The sequence below is a fragment of the Lutjanus erythropterus genome, chromosome 18 (assembly GCF_056507025.1).
Source record: "Lutjanus erythropterus isolate fLutEry1 chromosome 18, fLutEry1.hap2, whole genome shotgun sequence".
In the NCBI taxonomy this organism is placed as follows: domain Eukaryota; kingdom Metazoa; phylum Chordata; class Actinopteri; order Lutjaniformes; family Lutjanidae; genus Lutjanus; species Lutjanus erythropterus.
In genome coordinates this window covers 8,781,851-8,804,014 of record NC_139334.1, presented here as the reverse complement: position 1 = coordinate 8,804,014, position 22,164 = coordinate 8,781,851, and the positions used below count along the sequence as shown (strand labels likewise).

Sequence of the window (22,164 nt, the reverse complement as noted above, 5' to 3'; positions counted from 1 at the left end):
GTGCCTTCCTCAGGGAAGAGTGGACTAAAGCCATCCAGGCAGTGGCTGAAGGCCTGCAGAAACAAGAGGAGGAGATGATGGACTCCTCTCCGGACCCCATGGACATGGAGGTCTACCTGACCAAAATCAGACACAAAGTGGTACGGCACATTTTCACTCTGCTGTGTATCTTATTTCTCTCTGCTGCCCACACAATGACACATCTCAGTGTTCATTACCATGAACTTGTAACTTAGCCACCTTTATTCCTCACTATGCAAGTAGGGGTGTTGCGATATACTGGTATTGACAAAAACCGTGACATTTAAAAGATGGAATATTGATATCGTATTAAAATACATACATGATAATATTGTGTTAATAATCCAGCACCCCTTAAACATACTGTATGCCCATAAATCATTTCAGTTTCTATACATTCTCGCTTTATCTCCCTTCCCCAAGGTCCCCTGAACACACCTTTTCTCTACTCGTTAAGTGTAATTGCACTTTTTGTAGCTTTTGTACAGTTAAAGCTACAGACTATCTCTCCATCTCCCTCCATTTATTTTGAGTGTAATTAATTTGCTAAAAAAAAGAGTCAAAACAGACAATAAACAAAGTTAAAGATGAATTTGACTGGTAGTATTTTTTCCCCTCATTTTCTCTAGATATCACAATGATGTCATTATTGTGAATTCTTCTGGCCATGATAATGGTGTAGTGAAAATCTGATATTGTGACAGCTCTAATACGAAGTGTGAAACAAACATGACACTACCCACTGGTTTGTGGGCTACCATTTTAAAGCCTTGAGTTTGGCATCATGGGGGCTGCCATCTTTGTTTTTTGCAACGAGAGCATGCACAGTACCAAGGAGAGCGTGGAGCTGTGCGTGGTGCTTCGTTTTGGCTCATCTGTTCAGCAGGAAATGATGGCGGTCTGCCTTGCCACAAAGTTTCTCATATTACAGCTAAATGGTGCACTAAAATATATTTCAGAAAAGAGACAGGCAACATTGTAACAGCATATTGATCCACATTTGGCCAACACTGCCTAGTTTGACAGTTTGATCAGAGTTATGTGAAACGGTGAAACCAGACACACATTGGTGGCTATCTTGTTGTGATCTTGATTCATATTTGAGCTAGGATTATTTACATATTACATTATCATATGTGCATTATTAACATGATGTGAATATTTTATTTTTTAATACCACAATTATTCTCAATAGAGGAATATAACAACACATGTAATTTGGTAAGCACTGTCTAGTTTGAGAGTTTGATCTCAAGTGAGAAGTAGGATCATTTTGCCATCAGAGTACATACAATCAGACTTCACTTTGCAGCCAGTGGAGTCGCTCCCTGCTGGCCATTAGAAAGAATGCAGGTTTACCACACTGCTGCATTGGCTTCACTTATCAGACCTGTAGGCTCTGTGGAATATCCTTGTCCTCCAAGTTGACCATTGCTCTTCTCCTTCACCTCGCTCTTCTTTATTTGCACTTGCACCACTTCAGCTCACCTTCTTTTGCCCCTCACCAGCCACTCTCTACTTTCCTAACATCAGCCGTGGGTGGCTTAGCACCAGATAGCGTGTCCACCAGGTTTCACAACCCCCACATGTGTCATGACATAAAGGTCCAAGGCCACCGGATTGGATGTCCACCACACAACCATTTTCAACATTCTCGTCAGTACCGAGGTCAGAGGTTAACTGAGACACAACCACATATAGGCTAAACCATTAGAGCAGTGGAAATTGCATGGTTGGTGAAATAGTGCCTTTAATGCTTCTGTGTTGTTGTCAGTGGGATTGTGTGTCCTGGCTAGTTAGAGCATGAGTTTGTTAATGCTTCTGTGTGTAACCAGATGCCACTTTCTCTGCTCTGGCTCTCCAGACTATGCACGACTTTGAATACCTCAAACTCCTGGGAAAAGGCACTTTTGGCAAAGTTATCCTGGTAAAGGAGAAGGCCACAGGACGCTACTACGCCATGAAGATCCTGAAGAAGGAGGTGATCGTAGCAAAAGTGAGTGGATGCCAACGAGGGGGGAGGGCAGTGGAGCACATGACTGATACCTAAATGGTTAGCCATTGTGAGAGTTGCACAAACACTCTTTATGGCTTTTTTTCCAGGATGAAGTGGCGCACACACTCACAGAGAACAGAGTCCTCCAGAATTCAAAGCATCCGTTCTTGACAGTAAGGAGCCTCTTCGTATACCTAAACCAAACCTTATTTTAACTCACACAGATCCTAGGGAGCCTCTTCACTCCAACCCAGCAGCATCCATTCAGAAAAAGAGAGGGGCAGTTTTACCAGGAATGTTTTGAAGAGCTGTTCGTACAAAGGCTACAGTCGAGCTGGGCCTTTTATGGCAACACTGGAGCTTTTCTTTTTTTTTATCAGTTAACTCTTTCTCTGTATGTCTGAGGTAGGTTGTAGTGAAAAGCTCCTCGAACAATGTTAGCCTGAGTGGTGGGTGGAGGCAACACATAATGTGATGTGCTTTGTGCAATGAATGGGACCAATGTTTAACATACAACAGTAGTGGAAAGGCCTGAATACATTATGTTGTTGTTTTTTTTTTATGCTCTTCTCATGAGATGATTTGTCCCCTTGGACAAAACAGCAGATAGATAGGTTCTACCTGACTTTTTTTTTTCTTTTTTGTCAAAATTGAATTATTCACACATTCTTTCTCTGTGATAGTTTATTAACATTATGTGAGGTGTGAAGTTAGAAGCAATTTTGGCCTTTAAAGACATTATCTGCAACAAAAAAGATATAAATAATGTATAGACTAAACATAATCTCATTTAGTCATCATTTATAGAGAGCGCAAAGAACCTGTGCTTGGGCTGCTTTGGCAACTTAAAATGTCAGTATTTGATGTCCTGGGAATGAGACTCAACAATCAGCTATCTTTCTGGTGTGTTTACTGACAGCTTGGACAAATCCTATCTTAAATCTATCTTTAAAAATTTTAAATGGTCTTAAACTTCGTAAATATGAGGCTTTATTAAGCCTTTAAGTTCATTAAATGATTATGTTGTATGTTTCAAATACATTTAGGGTGTCTGTCATTTTCATGCATGAAAGAGACTTCTTCCACACATCATTTTTGTTATGAGGAAAGCAAAAACATTGAAGCTCAATATTTCAAAACCATTCAGAAGACAGATAGAACCTGATAATTCAAAGATGTTGATTTATGTTTTAAAAATGTAACTGTGGGGTCACAGCTGCAACATGCAGTGTAATGTTTATGTGTTTCATTTGGCTGCTGAAATGGCAGCTTCCTCTTGAATTGACTTGAAACATCATCTAGTTCTGCTTTAAGCGTTCTCATTCTCTGTCTGCAGGGACTGAAATACTCCTTCCAGACACATGACCGCTTGTGTTTCGTCATGGAGTATGCAAACGGTGGTGAGGTAAGCCATTTTAACCATCACTAAATCTGCACTTGAAGGTCTCAGGAGCCCTTTTTACAAAGAGATGGGGCGACAAACACACTTCTCTACGCTGCCTTTGCTATTTTTCATTGACATGCATGCTGCGGTTGCAGTTAGGGGTGCCACAATCCTCCAAATCCACAATTCGATTTGACTTTTGACTTTAAGGCTACGATTCAATTAGATTTTTAGATTTAAACATGCCATTATGCCACTGTTAGAACAGAGTTAGACTTGATTTGTAAAGACAACAGATCTTTGCTTTTATGGCCTGACCCTGACAGACATTTATATTTTCAAATTCTTCTTCTCTAAAAAGAAGTCTGTTAAGTTTGATACAGTGGCCGGTAAGCTAGTCAGTGTTGTTTTTTTCTTCAGACACATGTGGGATGCTGCAAGAAGGCATGTGGTGGAGAGAAGAAGAAAATACTGGGAGAATCACAGTTTCTATCTTTGATTTTCGATATTGAAATTGTGACACCCCTTGTAGTGGAAGCAAAAACAGTGTGACGTAACACAACACTGTAAAGATATAGTGTGAAGACCACAGTGGTCGACAAGCAGTTCTGCTCCTCTGTTCTCTTCTAATCACATGTAGAGCGGATAACCTTAATAATTTAACACAAAGCTTTTTACGTGTTCCTGGATAAATGGGGCATCAATTCTTCTGCAATAGTAACGTTATAAAAGGACCATTGCTAATCACAAACAACAGTGAAGGTGTAACACAACAGTGTTTTGTCCTGTTCTTCCGGCTCACCCTTTTACATAGACCTCAATCTGGTTTTGTTTCTGCCCCTAAAAATACACACATTTCTTAGTCAAGTAGAATTACAGATACTTGTGTAAAAAAAAAGAATAAAAGACTCTAGTAAACATACTTTCTTTATTCAAGTAAAAGTGAAAAAATACAGCCTCTGAAATGTACTCAAAGTATAAAAGTGAAAAGTCACCCTCTGAAGGACATTTTTTCAGCTGTTTCTGTGGAAAGCTAACTGAACCTCACCTTCTCTATTTAGTCGAGTCTCCTTCTCTTGCCTGGTTTGTCTTGTTACATCTTTTACGTTGTTTTTGTCTTGTTATGGCTGTAATGTGTGATATGTACTGATGTATACACCAAGGACTCTTCTTCTCTATATGTTATTGTCCGTCCATTTACCTTGAAATCAGCCTTGATTTTGGGAAAGAGGCACACAATGATTTAAAATAAAAATAATCAGTAATTCCCCCATAACAAAGCACTACAAAGTAGGAAGTAGAAGTAACTTCTATACTAAATGGCAAGGCGGAATAATAGTGCAACAGTCCCACCTTGAACAGGCTGTGAAAGACTAACGAACTCTGTGTCCTCTGCTTTCTCGCTGCCAATCTCCCCTGTTTCCCCTCAGCTTTTCTTCCATCTGTCAAGGGACCGCGTGTTCTCAGAGGAGCGGGCACGGTTCTACGGTGCAGAGATAGTGTCAGCCCTGGACTACCTGCATGCTGAAAGAAACGTGGTCTATCGAGATCTAAAGGTAAGCGAAGAGACGCATCCTCACTGTCAGCCTCTCTCTTCTGTCTTTCTCTTTCTCCCCCCTTTCCCTTCATTTCTCCGCTGGCAGGATATAAATAGGGTTCGCCTTCATCCAGAGCAGTGGCAGTGGCCAGCGCTTATTGATCTGCCTCCCCCAGATCAGTCTCCAGACCTCACTGCAGCTGGAGGGAGGCTTGGTCCATACGCTTATTGCAGCTCGACAGAAATAACCACCAGTCCTCTTTGAACAGATCGCCGCCGCCTCCTGTTATAGCATGCATACAGTGCCCACAGTGGGATATCTGAGCACTTTGAGTGTGATTGATGTCATTTTAAATGCTGGCAGGACAACTCTATTTGTTCACAAAGAGAAAATCTTTATTATCATTGTAAAGTGAAAAGGCTGCTGCCTTTTTAAGTATTTACTAAGCAAACCTCTCAAACTCTAAAGATGGAATCAGAGATGGATGCTGCAGACTGATAAGGACATGTTTGGGTTTAGGAGGGCTGTGGGGGGTTATCAGTGCTGCAGTGGGCATCTGTAGCCCCACTACCTCCAGCTGATAAAACCAGTCAGGTCAGCACAGCGCTCACTCTCTTCCTCCCTCCCTTCTTTTCCTCCCTTCTCTCCCTTGGGTTTATGAGGCAGGCTCCCAGCCTGCTAGGGTTCTCCTGAAAATGCCAGGGTAGCAGGATTGGAGGATGTGCTGACTCTGGCCGGGCGCTGCCGGCCACGTGTGAGCTACAGCTGCCAGGTGACTTTAACTGAGAGGGAGAGACAGAGAGGGAGGGAGGGAGGACACAGTGATATTAAAAGGCCAAGCAACCTCATGTCATGACGCTGCATGATGCACATCCCATACCTGGACATGAAATCACTACTGCACGTACGCTGTTTAAGGGTACTTTCAACTTTTGCAAGAAAATGTTGATACTTGGCTTCTTAAAAAAGAGAAGGTGACAGAAAAAGATTTTTTTAATAGACCTTTGTCATTGCACATCAGTTTACTCTGCTACAGAAAAGCCCTTCATGACATGTTAGCATTCATCATTACATGCCTCCGCTCCACTGGAAAGTCATGAAATTAAGAATAAAAAGAGCTGAGGTGTACTGTGTGATGACAAACTTTTTTGGTTTAATTCAAGGGGAAGGCCCTTTTTACATGTCTTTCTATCACTACAGTGTTCCTTAAAAAGTCTTAAAATGTCTTAAATTCACATTTACTAATTAAACCATTGCTGTAATGGTGATCTAAAATGATCTAAATTTCACTCCAGTGCAAGAGTTGAATTCGAAGGCCTATGTTATCTTGTCTGTTAGGTATATGATAATAAACATATGTGGACAAATGTTCTTTAACTGAACCAGTTTTTGTCATTTGGCCTTCTGTATAATTTTGAACGGACAGTATCTGTATGTACTGAGAAGATTACACCTTTATTTTTCCCATTTGATGTGAAGAATTTTTGCAAAATTTAATTTAATTAAAAAGTCTTGTATTGACCTTGCTGATATATGTAGACATCCTTAAGAGGAAGTCATTGTTTTGCAAGTCACAAGTAAGTGTCAAGTCTTTGCACTGTGACAGTCCCAGAGTCTTGATCCTCCTTTGATCCCAAGTCCCAAGTCAAGACTGATAAGTCCCAAGTCCCAAGAGCCTCGACTTGCTGTTCTTACTGCAACTTCAAATGCCCAGCAAAGTTGAAAATTGTTGCATCTACGTCTGTAATTCTCGACCCAAATGTTTTGCATACTGCAATTTATTTTTTCTTGACTACTGCAGTTTTTATTTATAGTGTATGTATATGTATGTATAATTTTTTACAACTAGGGCTCAGTAACGTAACATTAGTTCTTCATGGTTCTGTGCTACAGCTTGGTTGGATGCTTTCGGATTCATTCAAACAAAATGGATGTGGAGAATTAAGTGCTGACTTGCTAAGAATGAATTGTATTAAAGTTGGTTAATTTAGAAAATGAAGGCAAGTGAATTGATTCATGGCACACTTTAAATAACATACTTTTTAATCATTCGGCTCGGAGGAATTAATCAAGTATTTTCAAGTCAAAAGGCCAAGTGGAGTTGTATATCTTTAATTTAAGTAATAAAAATTATGACTAATGTTTAAGGATTGTGATATGATGGATGTCATCAAAGTAACATGATTGATTATGTTACCTTGTCACATCCTCTTGAATTTGTATAAAGATAGTTCATGGATCAACAAAGAACCTCTTGAACTATTCTGAGCATTTCCACCAAAAAATAAACTGGTTCAGAACCTTAAAAAGTGGGTCCCCAACACAAACCAGTGAATAGCATGTTTTCCTTGGGAACCAAAGCGAGTGTGTCATGTTCTACAGGTTGTTGTATATTGTGCAGTGTCCTCTGTGGAAGACATCCTTGATTACAATGGTTCCACTCCACTAGTGGTACTATTTAGAGAATCAGCCCCTACTTCCAAGGTTCCAAGGATCTTGAAAGGAACCAGTCTAAGAACCGGGGCTTATTTGATGAAAAAGGGCCCATTAAGATTTAATTACGCAATTATGTCAGAAATTCACTTAATACTTGCTCAGTAATTTGATGGACACCTTACTTCCTGTATTTTTGTATGATTATGAGTTAATATCCCCATCACCTCCCAGAATGATTTTACTTCTGAGTCATTTTACGATGATGCTAACATTTGACTCCCTTCTGTTCCCCTTCAGCTGGAAAACCTCATGCTGGACAAAGACGGACACATAAAGATCACAGATTTTGGTCTGTGTAAGGAAGGGATCAAGGATGGCGCCACCATGAAAACATTCTGCGGGACACCAGAGTACCTAGCACCTGAGGTAACCACGACAGTGATTCAGCCTACCTGAAGTCTTGACTTCAGCTTTTCTTGGAACAAAGTCAAATAGATGACAAATTAGAGTCTCAAAGTTACATGTAAGGCCACTATCAACCCATCCAGTAAACCCTCGTTTCCTGCATATATTATATTTCTTTACTTTGACATATTTTATGTATGTATGTATTGGGAGCTCTGTCTTTTCTTGCTTATTACAAAGTGACATCATTTAAAGTAGACCAGGAATAACATCATGCGGCCAAAAGTGAATGTTGGTCCTAATCACACGTGACTTGAGATTCCAAACAAAAGTGCAGCGTGTTTTGTTGGACATCAGGGGATGAGAAGCATGTTGAAGAAAGGGCAGCTGTCCCAAAATGCCTTTCTAATCTGCAGCTGAAGACTGTGAGTTAATGAGTGTGCAGTCCGTGTGCCCAGGGCAGGGCAGCCTGCTCTCATATTTGCTGTATGGAGGGGTGTGGCTACTCCCTATTGCGTGCAGGTATGACAAGTGTTGGAGCGGGCCGTGTAACCCGATATGCCATTGTGTGTGTGAGTGTTTGCACTTGCCCCTCGCCTGTTGCCGTAAAAATGTTTTCCGGGAGTAGGGTGCCCATGTTGACACAGTTGCTGCATCGTTGTTTTTAGCCTCCATTTGGAATTTTCTGGTCAGGGGAGAAGCAGAAGGAGGGGGTGATTGGCTGGCAACATCTCAGGAAACGTGAGCTTCCGCCACTGGAAGTGAAAAAAAAAAAAAGAGAGACCACATTGGGTTACAGCTGTTGTGTGGCAACAGGGGAGCTACAGCCCCACACTGCTGCCCTGGATGCCTCGCCTGACCTGGGCAGAGACAGAAACATCATGAGCACGCTATCCCACAGTGCTTCAGGTTGGCTCAGTTAGGAACATGTACCTGTTTTATTCCATCAGTCAGTGCAAACCTGCCTTTAACCATCAGCTGGGCTAGCATGTGAATATCCATGTTCCTCACATCACACATAGAAAAATGTGTGTTTTTTAAAGTTTCATAAACCTTTTTTAAACATTCCTCAGAGTTCTCCACCTGTCCATCCTTTAACTCTTGTCTAGCTCCACTTCGTTCATCCACAGAGAGCAGCACAGTCTATGACAGTTCCAGCCTCGGCAGCGGAGAGCATGGAGACATCAGGGGGCGTTACCATGGCAACAGGGTCGCTGGCGAGCGTCTCTATGGAGTGCGGGCCAGGCAGTGTTACAGGTTGTTCTGCAGTAAACAATGACCTTGTTGTGTGTGCTGCACAGGAATGCTGTAACGTCTGGGAATATTCCACCCAGAGCAGGGGGGAGAAAGAGGGAGAGAGTGGGAGGGAGGGAGTGGAGACCCAATCTGCAAAAGCCTGACCAGTTTGTCTCTGGAGTAAGGAGTGGGACAAATTCACTTTGTCATTTTTATTAAGTACTTAGAAGAAGAAAAGCATTATTGGCTGAGGGAATTAGCTTTTTGGGGAATATTTGCAAAGAAAAACTTGCGCAGGTTTAATCTTGCCACTGAAACTGAAATCTCACAGTCTGTGGGCTCCTTAAAGCAACAATATGTAGCAGTTGCATGTCTAAAAATTAGTACTGCAGTCCATATAGTGAGTTGAAGCCGCACACAGTATATTAAATAGGTTGAAGCCCAATTTAATATACAATCTATTGTTGAAGTGAATTGTTTCCCCTGTCCACTCCTCCCCAGACTCGATGAAGATCAGGCAGGTTTGCACAAGAGGAGTGTAACGTTATAACATGACAATAATACATGGCGATGAGTCCTACACTGTTAGTTGATCAGCTTTTTATAACTGTCAGTTGTCTGTCAATCTAAAGCTAAGCCTGTCATCCCAAAAACAAAAGCTCACTGCTCTGAAATTACACTTTGTGGACTTGTAGTTCAGTGACTGCCTGCCAGATTCCAACATATTGCTAAATTAACTGTTTTAAACATCTACTCCTTCTACAAGATTATTGATTTTGTACAATTCATAAACAAATGCTTACTCATTCGTCGAACATTCTACTTTAATTTTAATGCTAATTAATATGAAATGGGCAAATTAAAACATTTTTTCAGACCCGGATTAGAAATCTCAAAGGACACAAAAACTGTAGCGATGTTGTCAGAGAAGTGAATATATCAATTTTGCATGCTTCCTTAATCTCTAAGATTAAAACCTTAAAACCTGAATAAATATTGACGTATTTCTACATATCTGACCAGGATTCATGAACTTGGAAGATAAATGGCGGTCAATGAATGCTTTGTTGGGTATACACTGTGCAAATTTGGGCCGTCCCAGATGAAAGATGGCCAACTTGAAAGAAATATGGTGATATCTTTCACATTGCTAACTAACAGTAGGTATACAGCATGTAATGACATTTATGCATGCTAAGAAATAGGTATATAACATTTCTATATTAGTATAACATTTGTTTTCCCTGTTAAATTAAGATGCCTTTCCTTTCTTTTTTAATAAAATAAATAAAACTAGCAGCCATGACCTACACTTATGCAAAAATTGGCATAATTTGTCTTAATGTTAACTCAAGCTGTCTTTGCAAAATTAGCATCTTAAGTTGGCCTTTGTTCCCAACTGGGTCCACATTCTCCTTCTCCTCTACTTGAATGTTTGTCCAGACACACAATTATCACTTTTGCTGCAGCTTGATTATTCAAAGATGAATGATGCAGATGATATTTTCTTGACTTGCGTCGTAGCCTAATATTCATTAGGTGTGATTAACATGCAGTCTACATACATCAAACTTCATATCGTACGCAACCTCATTAGATCCATGTGGCACAGTGTGGCTTGCAATAAAGTTATAAGATTGCTGAAATCTTATCTGTGGGCACCTGAACATGATTAAAATTGGCATATATAATACATATCTGATCAGGGTTTATGAGCTTAGACGATACATGGCTGTCAGAACTTTGTGAGCAAAAAAAGTACACAGAGTGAAGCTCCAGAGCACCAGCAAGTGTTTTTGCTTCTATTTGCTCCTTCCTCCTCCTCTCCTCCCCCGTCTAGGCTCCTTTGGGGCAGTGTAACAGTATTAGTTTGGGGCTGAGGCCCAAGCAGGCAGGCAAGCAGTCCTGGTTACGTATATGAGGGATGAGCTTGGCTCCTGCGCTCCTGGCAGCTTCACAGCTGTGGCGCTCTTCTACATATATGGGGCAGCTGCGGGCCCAGCTGTCGCACGGTGTGAATCACACGACAGCAGCGCTGGAAATAGAGACGGCCCAGTAATCCTAGCCCCACACCGGCTTCACGTTACTCCCCCTGCCCTCCCAATCCTCCTCCTCGATGCTCACCGCTCACCGCAGCACCAGGCGGAGTGCCCACAGACACACGCGCGGCTGCGTGCACGTGCACACACAAGCAGCAGTTTTGTTCCTTTTACGGACACATCCGTCCATCTGTTTTCCAGGACCCTCTCTCGGCCTGTGCACTGTTGTGTCCATATCTAATTCTATTAATCTGCCCACGTCTTTTTACCTAAGTGTCTATTCTTAGGGCTGAATTGCCGAGCATCACGCTGCTCGAGGTTTAAGAGAACAGACTGTTCTCATTGTCTTGATTTCACCTTCAACATCCGCCTGGCGAGGTAGAATCCAGTACATGTCCCCAGAGACCTTGGAACAACTCTGCTCAGCAGCACATTAGTCATGCAACAGGTTGCACTGTTTTGTAAGCACACTAACACTGGAAGAGTTTGTCTCATTAGGAGCTGTGGAGAAAAGTCATCCTATGGAAATAATAAGACTAAACATTTCCCTCTCTGTGACTCTGCCCAAGTTCATTGAGCGGTTTGTTTGTAAGACTTGGCCATGTTTGTTGCCACACATTTGCTTATTTAAGCGACCCACACCTCTGCTGCTTGTTGATCTGTGTGTGTGCGTGTGTGTGTGTGTGTGTGTGTGCGTGCGTGTGGACGGCCCTGTGGTGATTAAATATGCAGGGCTCCAGGGGAAACTCTATCCTCACTCCTAATGTGAGATGTGAGTCAGTGTTGGCTGTGGCGGCCTCAAAAGCCCAGACCAGGGGGGAGAGCAGGTGATTTTAGTGGGGCGGGGGCGGGGATGATGGGGACAGCCCAGTTGCTTTAGGGTTTGTATATTCAGCCTAAAGAGCTGCTGTCTTCACCGCCCTCTGATGTTTAAACACAGCCTTATTGGTTGAACTTTAAACTGTAGCAACATTAGAGCCTGACTGATATTTAAGCCCCATATTGGCCTGATGTGGGCCTATCACAGATATTGCAGTATTGCCAACAGGCCTATGTTTACCCATATGCAAACTTTTTTGCAGAACATAAAATACAGGAAAAAGGTGCTTGGGCTTGATTTTTACTTTTGTGTCATGCACCCAAAGTGTCCGACCCTCATGGGTTTACAAGACACCAAAAGTACAGTTACAGTGTTCAAAGAATTCATTACATTGCCTTTCAGTATAATATTACTTTTCTTTTTACACAAAATATTCTGCCTTCTCTCCCAAGTTTGACAAATAAAGTCTGCCACAAAAATGTTCCCTTTCTAAAGCAGAACTCATGTTTTTCATACTCATCCAGCCAAAAGAAATCAACATAAATGGATGAAATTAGTAAAGAAGTACCTCTCTCAGGTCCTTGCAGATTGTACAGCAAAAACAAAACTTCACTGTCTTTTTCAACTAGCTCACACAACAATGTCTCTTCTCCCCTGGAGTGTAGTGGCATTAAACATGCTGATGGTAATGTTCCTGTACGTACCTGTGTATATAGGGAACTTTGTCTTTTGTTTAAATTATACTTCACATAAGGTTCTACGCTATAAATATTCTTTCATCATATATCAACAGATCATTTTTCTCTATACAGGAGAAACACTTTGCTCCTAGTCTTTTCCCAATTAATTATCTTTGAGTATGTCTCTGATCAGACATCAGACATATTCCAAAGCTGAAGCACTTCACATTAATGTCTGATGTTTGGAGGTTCTCGTCCTATATGGCCACAGATAGTGAAAAAAAATGTTCTTTATCTTTTTGTACAAAAATTAAGTGAAAAAACATGTCAGACATTTTTGCTGCATTATAAGACCATAGTGTTGTCATGTAAAAACATGCATACTAAAAAACTTTAGTAGTTGACGTGCAACACAAACAGCTGCATTAAACAAACTTATCTCTCCCCTAAGGTGCTAGAAGACAACGACTACGGCCGTGCTGTGGACTGGTGGGGTCTGGGGGTGGTGATGTACGAGATGATGTGTGGCAGACTGCCTTTCTACAACCAGGACCACGAGAAGCTATTCGAGCTCATCCTCATGGAAGACATTCGCTTCCCTCGCACACTCGGCCCCGAGGCACGCTCGCTGCTCTCCGGCCTTCTCAAGAAAGACCCGATGCAGAGGTGAGGATCATCTACTGTATCTTCTACATCGAATTGATATCGGTGATATTCATGTCAGGCTCTCATTCATAACACCACATCTTTGTTATGTGTTTTCAATTTGCAAGCACTAGGTTACACAGTGCACATAGCACTTTTACTTTTACTCTGCGTTTGCATCTTAATACAAGGGAAACATGTTCCAGTTACCGTATCATTAAACAGCTGGATTGAAGAGATATGCTAGCCACCTCACTCATGGTGTAACAATAAACCAGCGACAAAATGACGATTACCAACATTAACTACCATGTTCTGAACAAACACATTACAAACAGTAACATTTGCATTTTATACCTGAAAATGGCAAAGATAAACTCTTAGCAATACATCATGAGATAATTATGCAAATGAGGGCCATCTCTCAGCCTATCAGCTGTGCATGTGAATGTCACAAGGCAGAATCCCACAGCACCCCACAATAGTTGATTGGTAATGGTAATACTACTACTACCGCTATTGATAATAATATGTTTAATATTAATAATTATAATATTAATGACAATAATCATAAACATCAAGGAAAAAGAGTGTTGTTAACCATATAGAATAGTTATCAGCAGATATCCAAAATCAGATCAGTACATCTTTACTCAAATAACTCAAATACCTAGAAAAGTGTTAATAAAATTATGAAAAGAGGCAGCTTCCAGTTTGCATATCTATTAATGTTTAATAATCTGACATAACTTGTCCTTTTGCACTTCTCAGGTTAGGTGGAGGGCCTGATGATGCCAAGGAAATCATGCAGCACAAGTTCTTCGCAGGAATTGAATGGCAAGATGTTTATGAGAAGAAGGTCGGTTTCTAAATTGTTCATGTCGCTTCATGTCTTCCTCTTTTTTTGTGTGCGTTTGTCGTCACTGACAGGACACCAGGCTCAGATAAACGTCATTTCTTTTGCCCCCAGGGGATCAATATGGTTGCGTCACTTGAAAGGCCAGCATGTATAAACCATTTAGATTGTCATCAGGAGGACAGCTGTTATCAAACTGATTGACGGTGCTGATGTGCTGATATGTTTGCGTCTCTTCTCCAACAGCTGGTCCCGCCGTTTAAGCCCCAAGTTACCTCGGAGACGGATACACGATATTTTGACGAGGAGTTCACAGCACAGACCATCACTATTACGCCACCCGGACAAGGTAGCACCAAACCATACACACGCATACAGTATACTGGACACGACTTCAGCTAGGTGGTCTTACACAACGTCACATCATCAGAGTCCTTATTGTGGAGCTTTATGGTGTTTGAAAGTGATAGTGAGGCAGATGAGAGCTGGGGATTGTGTGAGAGAAGAAGAAGAATTGCCACCGTGCTTGTTTGATAAATTTCCCTCCACCTCCTGTGAGACGTTATTAAGAAGGAGAAATTACACTTTCATTTCACCAAGACGAAAGCAGCGTTTCAGGGTCACTGTATCAGTTATCATGTGAAAACTAGAAATGATCAACACAGCTTTCTTTCATTTTTTCTTGAATGTATTGAAATGTAAGGTGTCAGGCTCATAAGAGAAACTTATAAATGGAACAAAATCACTTAGTCAGAGGTTACCTTGAGTGTTTTTTTTTTTCTGTACAGCATTGTTGGTGTGAGACTTGGGTTAGTTTTGTGAGTAAAGGAACCATTCTGCAGGTGTACTGAGCTCCCCTGAGTGTAGTCTCCCCTCTTCTGGAGAGTCTGTGCCATTGAAACAGAATATCATGACACAGTTATCAGATGCATGTGAATGGCAGCAAGTCTGTAAAATGTAAGAGATGACATGGTAGTAATATAATAGATTGGTTGTCCTCAGGCACATGTGTTTTTATTTTTTTTTATTTATTTATTTATATTTTCTTTTTGTGATGTCTGGTCTGATGCACCATTTCTCTTTAATACAAGAGAATTTCTCCTGTGGGAGACAGTAAAGTAACCTTAACCTCATATTGGATTATTTGCACTGGGTGATATTGACACTATCAAACAAAGTTATATTTTTGAAGGAACATTTTGTCAGAGATGAACATTTGGAGCTTTCAAAAGATACACAAAAATGTGGATTTGATGACCAAGCAGGTGCATCACTAACTGTTTGTTTCACTTACCAAAGTACAGAAAATTTAACCAATTTGTGGTGCAGACACACAGTACTTGGTTTTGGCTCATCCTTTTTTAACACTGGGGTCGGGTCACTAACTTTCTTATACTACAGCTGAACAGTACACTAAAAATAGACAGTTTTATATATTGTCATATCACCCATCCCTGTGCTCTACAAGACGTAATCATTTCTTTGGCCTCTCTCCTCAGATGACAGTATGGAGTCCTTCGACAGCGAGCGGAGACCCCACTTCCCCCAGTTCTCCTACTCTGCCAGTGGGACGGCCTAAACGACTTTTGATACATTCCCCTGGTCCCACCGTCTCCCCTCACCCCACCTGACTGCACTCTCGAAAGACGGGGGCCCGCGGCCCCCTGTCCTCCCAGCATTGTCTGCAGATGCCGTCGGTGGACGTAACATTTCCAATCTGCAAGGTGTGTTTTCCAGGAAGGAGGAAATTCAAGACAAAACAAAGATAACCGTGGTCGTTCTGCGAGGCCTTTTGAAGACTGACCACGCAGAGAAAGACAGAGTTAACACTACCCTGCATTTCCTGGTCATTATGTTGTATATTGAGCAGGCATCCATACACCATAATGAAAGGGGAAATGTAGTCATGTTGTGCACAAATTAGGCCATGGATGTGAATTTTGAAAAGGGCCATTTTGTATTAAAAATATGCACACTGTAAAAATGAAAAAGTTGAGAAAACTCAAAATTTCAAGGCAACTTTTTGAGTTTTTAAGTAAGTTTTTCCAACTAATAAGGATTTGTTGAAATAATTAATGTTTCTTCTTTAGACAGACGTGATTATCTGAGTTTCAGAAACCCAAAAAATTTGCATTTCAAAAATTGTTGAGTGAACTTATTGAAATGAAAGTGAATAAGTAAGGGATCATGTACAGTTAGCAGGTAATTATTATGAAATAAAGCCCAACAGCATGGTCCAGGACCTTGAATCACCCTGAAACGGGTTTATTTTGCAGTAATGACACTGTACATAATTCCACTTGTTACACAACTACTTACTTAAGAAAATCAATAGTTTGACACAAAATATTAATGTCAAAATTATTTTATTGTTCCTTAAGAGTCTATGGTCAGAACAGCATCCATAGCAACAGTTTTTTTTATAGCAACGGTCTGCTGTGCCGAAATAACAGATCTTAGAGTGCCATTCCAATTAGTGGCGTATTTAACAAAGCTGTGTAATAATGGGAAATAAATTAATATTTTCAATTGCAAACATTTCATTTTCAAGTACTTAAATAATGACAAATCATGTCCACAGCCCATTGTGTCAGATAAAAAACTTGGTGGGTTTCTAAAACTCAAATATTCTAGTTTATCTATAGAAGAAAAGTAAATTATCTCAACAAAAGATTATAGGTTGGCAAAACTTTTAGTTCATTTCAAAACTTAAGAGTTTGAGTTGGATTCAAAAATCTAGTGACGCCGGTTGCCTTGAATTAATGAACATTCTCAACATTGTTTTTTACAGTGCAACTGAATATCAACCATTTCAAATCGAAATAGGCGCACTGTGGACCAAAAACGCCACAAGAGCAGAGAGTAATGAATCCATGTTTTCCTCTCTAAAGACTTCTGAACTATTCAAATTCAGACTTTAAGACATTTTTGGCTTCAAAGGTGAATGTACCGTCTCAAATAAAGTCAATCTTTCTGCATACTTAAGTGTTGTAACACCTGGCTGATTCTCCTATGACTGAAACACCGTCTTCTGGACAGGATTTCTCATCACTTCTCTTCTTCCCTGATGCAAAACTGACACCAATAATCGGTATGCATTAGTCTGACCAATCAATTGTGCAGCGCAGTCTGATGTAAGGAATGCCAGAGTGATTAATCATTAAGGTAAAAGCTGGCCTGCAGTGGATTCCTCATCACTGTTTGCGCATCAGAGTCACTGAGAGACCCGTAGTTTCCTGTTCAGGATAATAAATAGCTCCTCCAGCCCCCCCGAAGTAAGTGCTTCTAGTTCCTGATGCCTTGCTATCTCGATGCTGTGCTGCAGACACCTCCTGGTTTCCCTCTGATCAGGGTCAGTCAGCTGCTGACCCATCAGAAACTCTTTTCTCCTCTGGGTTTTTCCTCCATGTACAGTTAAGAGTATTGGGTGTTTTCCACCCAGTGCAGTCACTGCAGCCTCAATGAGGTCACTTTAACATAATACACATCTTTAGGAATACTTTGCAAACAAGCCGGGCTTCAGGGGAAAAACACACACAAAGTCATCTTTGATTTGCTTCTTTGGGGGACTTCTCTCCCTTCACAAGCTTCTGAGTTATTTATATGAGACCAGCATTGACTAAAATGAGTTTTACTGTGCCAATGATATGCACTTTGCTGCCCCAAAATGATTGTATTTGGACTCTTATTTGTACTTTATGGTTGGTAAAGACTAAATTAGCTTCTTTTTATAATGTAAATTCAAATGTTGTGGATACAAATAAAACAAGAATTGCTCGTTTGAATGATTGCTCCCCTTTTTACAGACAGCTGAGGCTAAACTGAGACTGAAACTCTTATTTCAAAAGTGTACAAAGAAGCTTCCAAGAAAGCGCTTCAGAATTTTTTTTTTTGAGATGATGATTTCAAAAAGTGCATCATACGTTTATTGAATGTAATGGTTTTTATGATATTGTTTTCACTTCAATCGTTTGCAAACCTTGTGTTCAGTTTTTGAATCTCATTGTTACTTATTCCTATGCACGCTCACCCTTTTTGCTGTCACTTCTGAAAATAGGGAAATTCATTTTATACTTTTTATTTTTTATTTCAACTTTTTTTGTACCTGCCCTCCCATATTCCTGAGACTGAGGACACCAGCTTTAGTAAACAAATAATATAAACTTTGTACACTGTTTTTACTTGTTCCTTTCAAATTGATGAAATAAAAGGTCTTAACAAGAAGCTGTGTAGACTTGTCTTTTATTGTAAAATCTTTAAGCACTGCTGCCTTGTAGACCCACATTATTATTATTAACTCAAGAAATAATTAATCTCATATTTGACTAAATAAACTATATCATGAAATATTGGTTACTTTGTCTAAATACCCAACCTGCAATTTTCTATCAATCATTAACAGTGATTAGAAAAGCAGCCAATGAAATAGAATCCAAGTTGAATTTGAGTAAAATAAAAATCAGCGTGATAGCATCAGTTTGAACTCATGTTTTGTCTATTTTCTTTGCATCAGTCATAAACATGTTTTTTTCCCCTGGTCATCCATACACCACCTGCAGTGACTCTAGGCCCCACCAGAGGGACCCGCCCCACAGATTGAGAACCACTGAATGCATGGTGTTACAATGATGAGCGGAGTTTTTAGGAAGGAGAAAAAGTTTGCATCGCATCTTTTCATCTTTTTATCCTTTTCTACTGCAGTTATGTATTTTTTTTCACTCAAATGTCCTTCCCAGTCCCATTGATTGCACCTGATCATGTCCTCATCTTTTAGTCCTTGTTTTTCTCCTTGGTTTCTTTAAGTTGCATTTCTCCAGTGTTTGACAACAAAGCTTTGCAAGAGATATCTAGATTAGCTCACTAAAGCTGCTTAGAAAATATAGTTCAAACTGCTTTGTAAAAAAAAAAAAAAAAATTAACAATGTACGTGATACAAAATCATAACAAAATAATATATAAAAAGTCACATGCTAGCAAAAAGGTACTTGACTATCAAGTCAAGTTGCTATTTCCATCCATCCTGTTGACTTTTGACCTTTTAAATATAAAATGTCATCACCTCATCATTTTATCCTGTTAGATATTTGTGTGAAATTTTGTTATTATTAGCGTATGAAATCCTGAGTTATGGCCAAAAATGTGTTTTGTGACGTCACAGTGACCTTTGACCACCAAAATCTAACCAGTTCATCCTCATGTCTAAGTGGATGTTTGTACCAAATTTGAAGAAATTCCCTCCAAGGGTTCAGTCATGAGAATGTGATGCACACGGGGTCACAGTGACCTTGACTTCTGACCTTTGACCACTAAAATCTAATCAGTATGTGCCTCAAGGCGTTCTTGTGATATCACATTGACAAAAAAAGGGAAGGACAGATGGACAACCTGAAAACAAAATTCCTCTGACCATAGCTGCTGCTGGTGTGGAGGCATAAAAATGAAAATAAATCATTCCTTTCCTTTTGTGGCATTAAGTTTCGGTAGTTAACTACACAAAAATGGCAACAAGTAATTTAACTACTTGAATCACAATGCCAATATGAATGTAGCTGAACTATCACCAAACTACTGCAAAATGTTAAATTACTGGTTCACTAATCCCAGACACTGTATTTTATATAGATATTTGAACTGTTCCGTTGAGTTTTAATAGCCACATCAGTAGGAAGCACCTTCACTCTGCCACTAAGAAGTAAACAATAAATCAATGGGAGGAGGAAGTTTGTTTATGTAAACCTCAGTGTGATCACACCCTGCAGATAAAACACGGTTTAAGTGTGTGAGACAAATGTCCCAGCACTCAGCGGCTCTGACTGTGTCTTGGCCGTGTTCTCTGCCTCTGCAGGACCGCTCAGGTCCATGTCTGGGGCTCTGCAGCTGGTCTGAGACGGGAGGGATGCTCCCCCCGGGCCTCAGGCAGATGGTACAGTCTCTGGAGCAGATGTTGACAGCCAGGGCTCACAGTCTGTCTTTTGGCCAGCTACAATACACAGCGCCACACTGCGAGACCGAAGCTTGGCCCAGTGTGGCGCTCACCTGACAACCATCCCTCACCTGACTCCAGCTGCACTGCCCAAAACACACCGCAGAGTCGGGGCTGCAGCTCTGCCACAGCAGGCCTCCCCTGGGTGATGTAGTGTTGTGCTGTGTGGGGAACACGTCACTCACACGGCCTGCAAGCCACAGCTCCTCTCTGTACTAGAGACTAAAATGTTCCTGTTATATGTCACAATATAGGATCAGCGGGGGGGTGACATTAATGTAGGCCGAATATATGTAAATATGAAGATTCTGAATTTTTGAGACACATGAGACACAGCAGGTGCAGCTCAAAATCAAGATTAAGTAACGTCTATTTTCTGCTTGTTAAATAAGATACAACAATGTTGATATGAGAGTAGTTATAATCAAGGTTTAGCAAAACTAGGTTTAAAATGAGCAAATCCAGATTTAAGATTAAGCAGAGCTCTTTTGTACAATTAAAAAAAATAATCTGTTTAGAAAATCCACGTTTATTTAATAGTTTGGTTTAAATCCATGTGGACATGCTTACACATGCAAATTAAAATAAATACAAAATAGATCTGAGTGCTGTCAGGACCTAGTAGGTATGAAAGTGGGGAGAAAACCATTAACTTTCAGCTGCTCCTAATTAAGAACATTTCTTGGGGGAACTTTCTCAGTTCATCTAAACAGGCCTGGAGCTCGCTCAGTGTAAATGGACAAGATGCAGCCTCACACAGCGCTTGCACTTGCGCTCTCTTTACTGACTGCACTGTCCTGCTGTTACTGCAGCAAAAGCATACAACCATAACAAAACACATCACAAAAACAGTTGGAGATAGTGAGAGCAAGACAGGACGAGATAAAACATGAACCGCTACCTGACCGCTACAGATAATGTGGTGTCATGCAGGTCACCATGTCAAAATGTCTTCAGTGGGAAATAGTCCTACTGCTAACTGGAGGGGCACTGGTGGAAGAAACTGGTGTCATGATCTGGTGAAAGAGTGTTTTTTGTTGTTGTTGTTTTTTTTTTCATTATGAGGGTGGGGAGTTATAGTTTGACAAAGGTCAGGGCCCTTAGAAACAGGTTTAACAAGTCTCTTCATAAGAGCAGAGGTGAACTGGAGCGTAAACCCACCTAAACTTATTACAAGGAAAGTCTTCAAATGGTTCAGAATTCTGCAGCTGCAATGTCAACTAAAACTAAAAGACATTACACCACCGATTAAACAAGTATTCCAATATCTTACCTAAGTAAAAGTGCCAATACAGCAATGAAAAAACATTTCATGACCAGGCAAAGTCCTGCATGTAAATCCTAGTTATGTAAAAAAAAAAATGGTGGTGCAGTTTCCTTAAATTGTAAGGACTTAAAGAATAAAGAATGGAATCTTTATGGAAGCTGTGATTAGTTGGACTATTTATTTTTGATATACACATTTTAATTATAGGAACGAGAAACTGTAAGATACTATCATGTTAGTAATTAAAGTAGATATGAGAAATAGTACATTAATGTATGCGTGTGTGTCGATGTGTCCGCAGGCTGCATGCCACCCCTGCATAAGTGGGTGCCCCACCTGGGCCACCCCTGTCAAAAAAGTCTGATATATTATTATATATGATCATCATTAGATACTTAATACTGATTAATGTGAAACGGCCAAACTAAAACACTTCAAAAAATAAATTTAAAATGTATGTAAGTGTTTAAAAGTTCAATATTTGAAATAAATCAAATTTTTGTGATTAAAAAAGTATCTTTGTTTTACAGTAACCATACTGTAAAATGTATTTACAGCTACTTACCAGCTAATTGCTGCCAGTAAGTGACAGTAAACTTTACAGCATTTTTGTTGCAGTGCAATTATAGGTAATATATGAAATGATATAGCCTATAACTGGTGGAATTGTCTTTAAATTTCCTGAATTAATCTTGTAACAAAAATCTTAGGGTTGCAGATCTACGTGGTAAATTGGAACTAGAGCCCCATCTAGCGGCTATTAGACTCATGTGAAAAGTATTCCTGCTGGATTAATATTTCACATCCACACATCACCATAGTCAGATGCTTTGTTTGGTTATAATTAAGAGCAAATGA

General features: G+C 40.3%; 1 protein-coding gene across 2 annotated transcripts in view; it reads left to right on the top strand.

Annotated features, from left to right (window-relative positions):
* Nucleotides 1-16,916, top strand: part of akt1 (AKT serine/threonine kinase 1) — a 48,607-nt gene extending 31,691 nt beyond the window's left edge. For both annotated transcript variants that reach the window (XM_084743301.1, XM_084743302.1), the window contains exons 5-14: nucleotides 14-140; nucleotides 1,886-2,017; nucleotides 2,125-2,190; nucleotides 3,354-3,422; nucleotides 4,832-4,957; nucleotides 7,673-7,801; nucleotides 13,007-13,221; nucleotides 13,972-14,059; nucleotides 14,303-14,405; nucleotides 15,556-16,916. In XM_084743301.1, the coding sequence (XP_084599427.1) occupies nucleotides 14-140; nucleotides 1,886-2,017; nucleotides 2,125-2,190; nucleotides 3,354-3,422; nucleotides 4,832-4,957; nucleotides 7,673-7,801; nucleotides 13,007-13,221; nucleotides 13,972-14,059; nucleotides 14,303-14,405; nucleotides 15,556-15,635 (1,135 nt within the window). In that variant the 3' untranslated portion in view covers nucleotides 15,636-16,916. The remainder of the gene's footprint in view (nucleotides 1-13; nucleotides 141-1,885; nucleotides 2,018-2,124; nucleotides 2,191-3,353; nucleotides 3,423-4,831; nucleotides 4,958-7,672; nucleotides 7,802-13,006; nucleotides 13,222-13,971; nucleotides 14,060-14,302; nucleotides 14,406-15,555) is intronic.
* The last annotated feature ends 5,248 nt before the right edge of the window (nucleotides 16,917-22,164 follow it).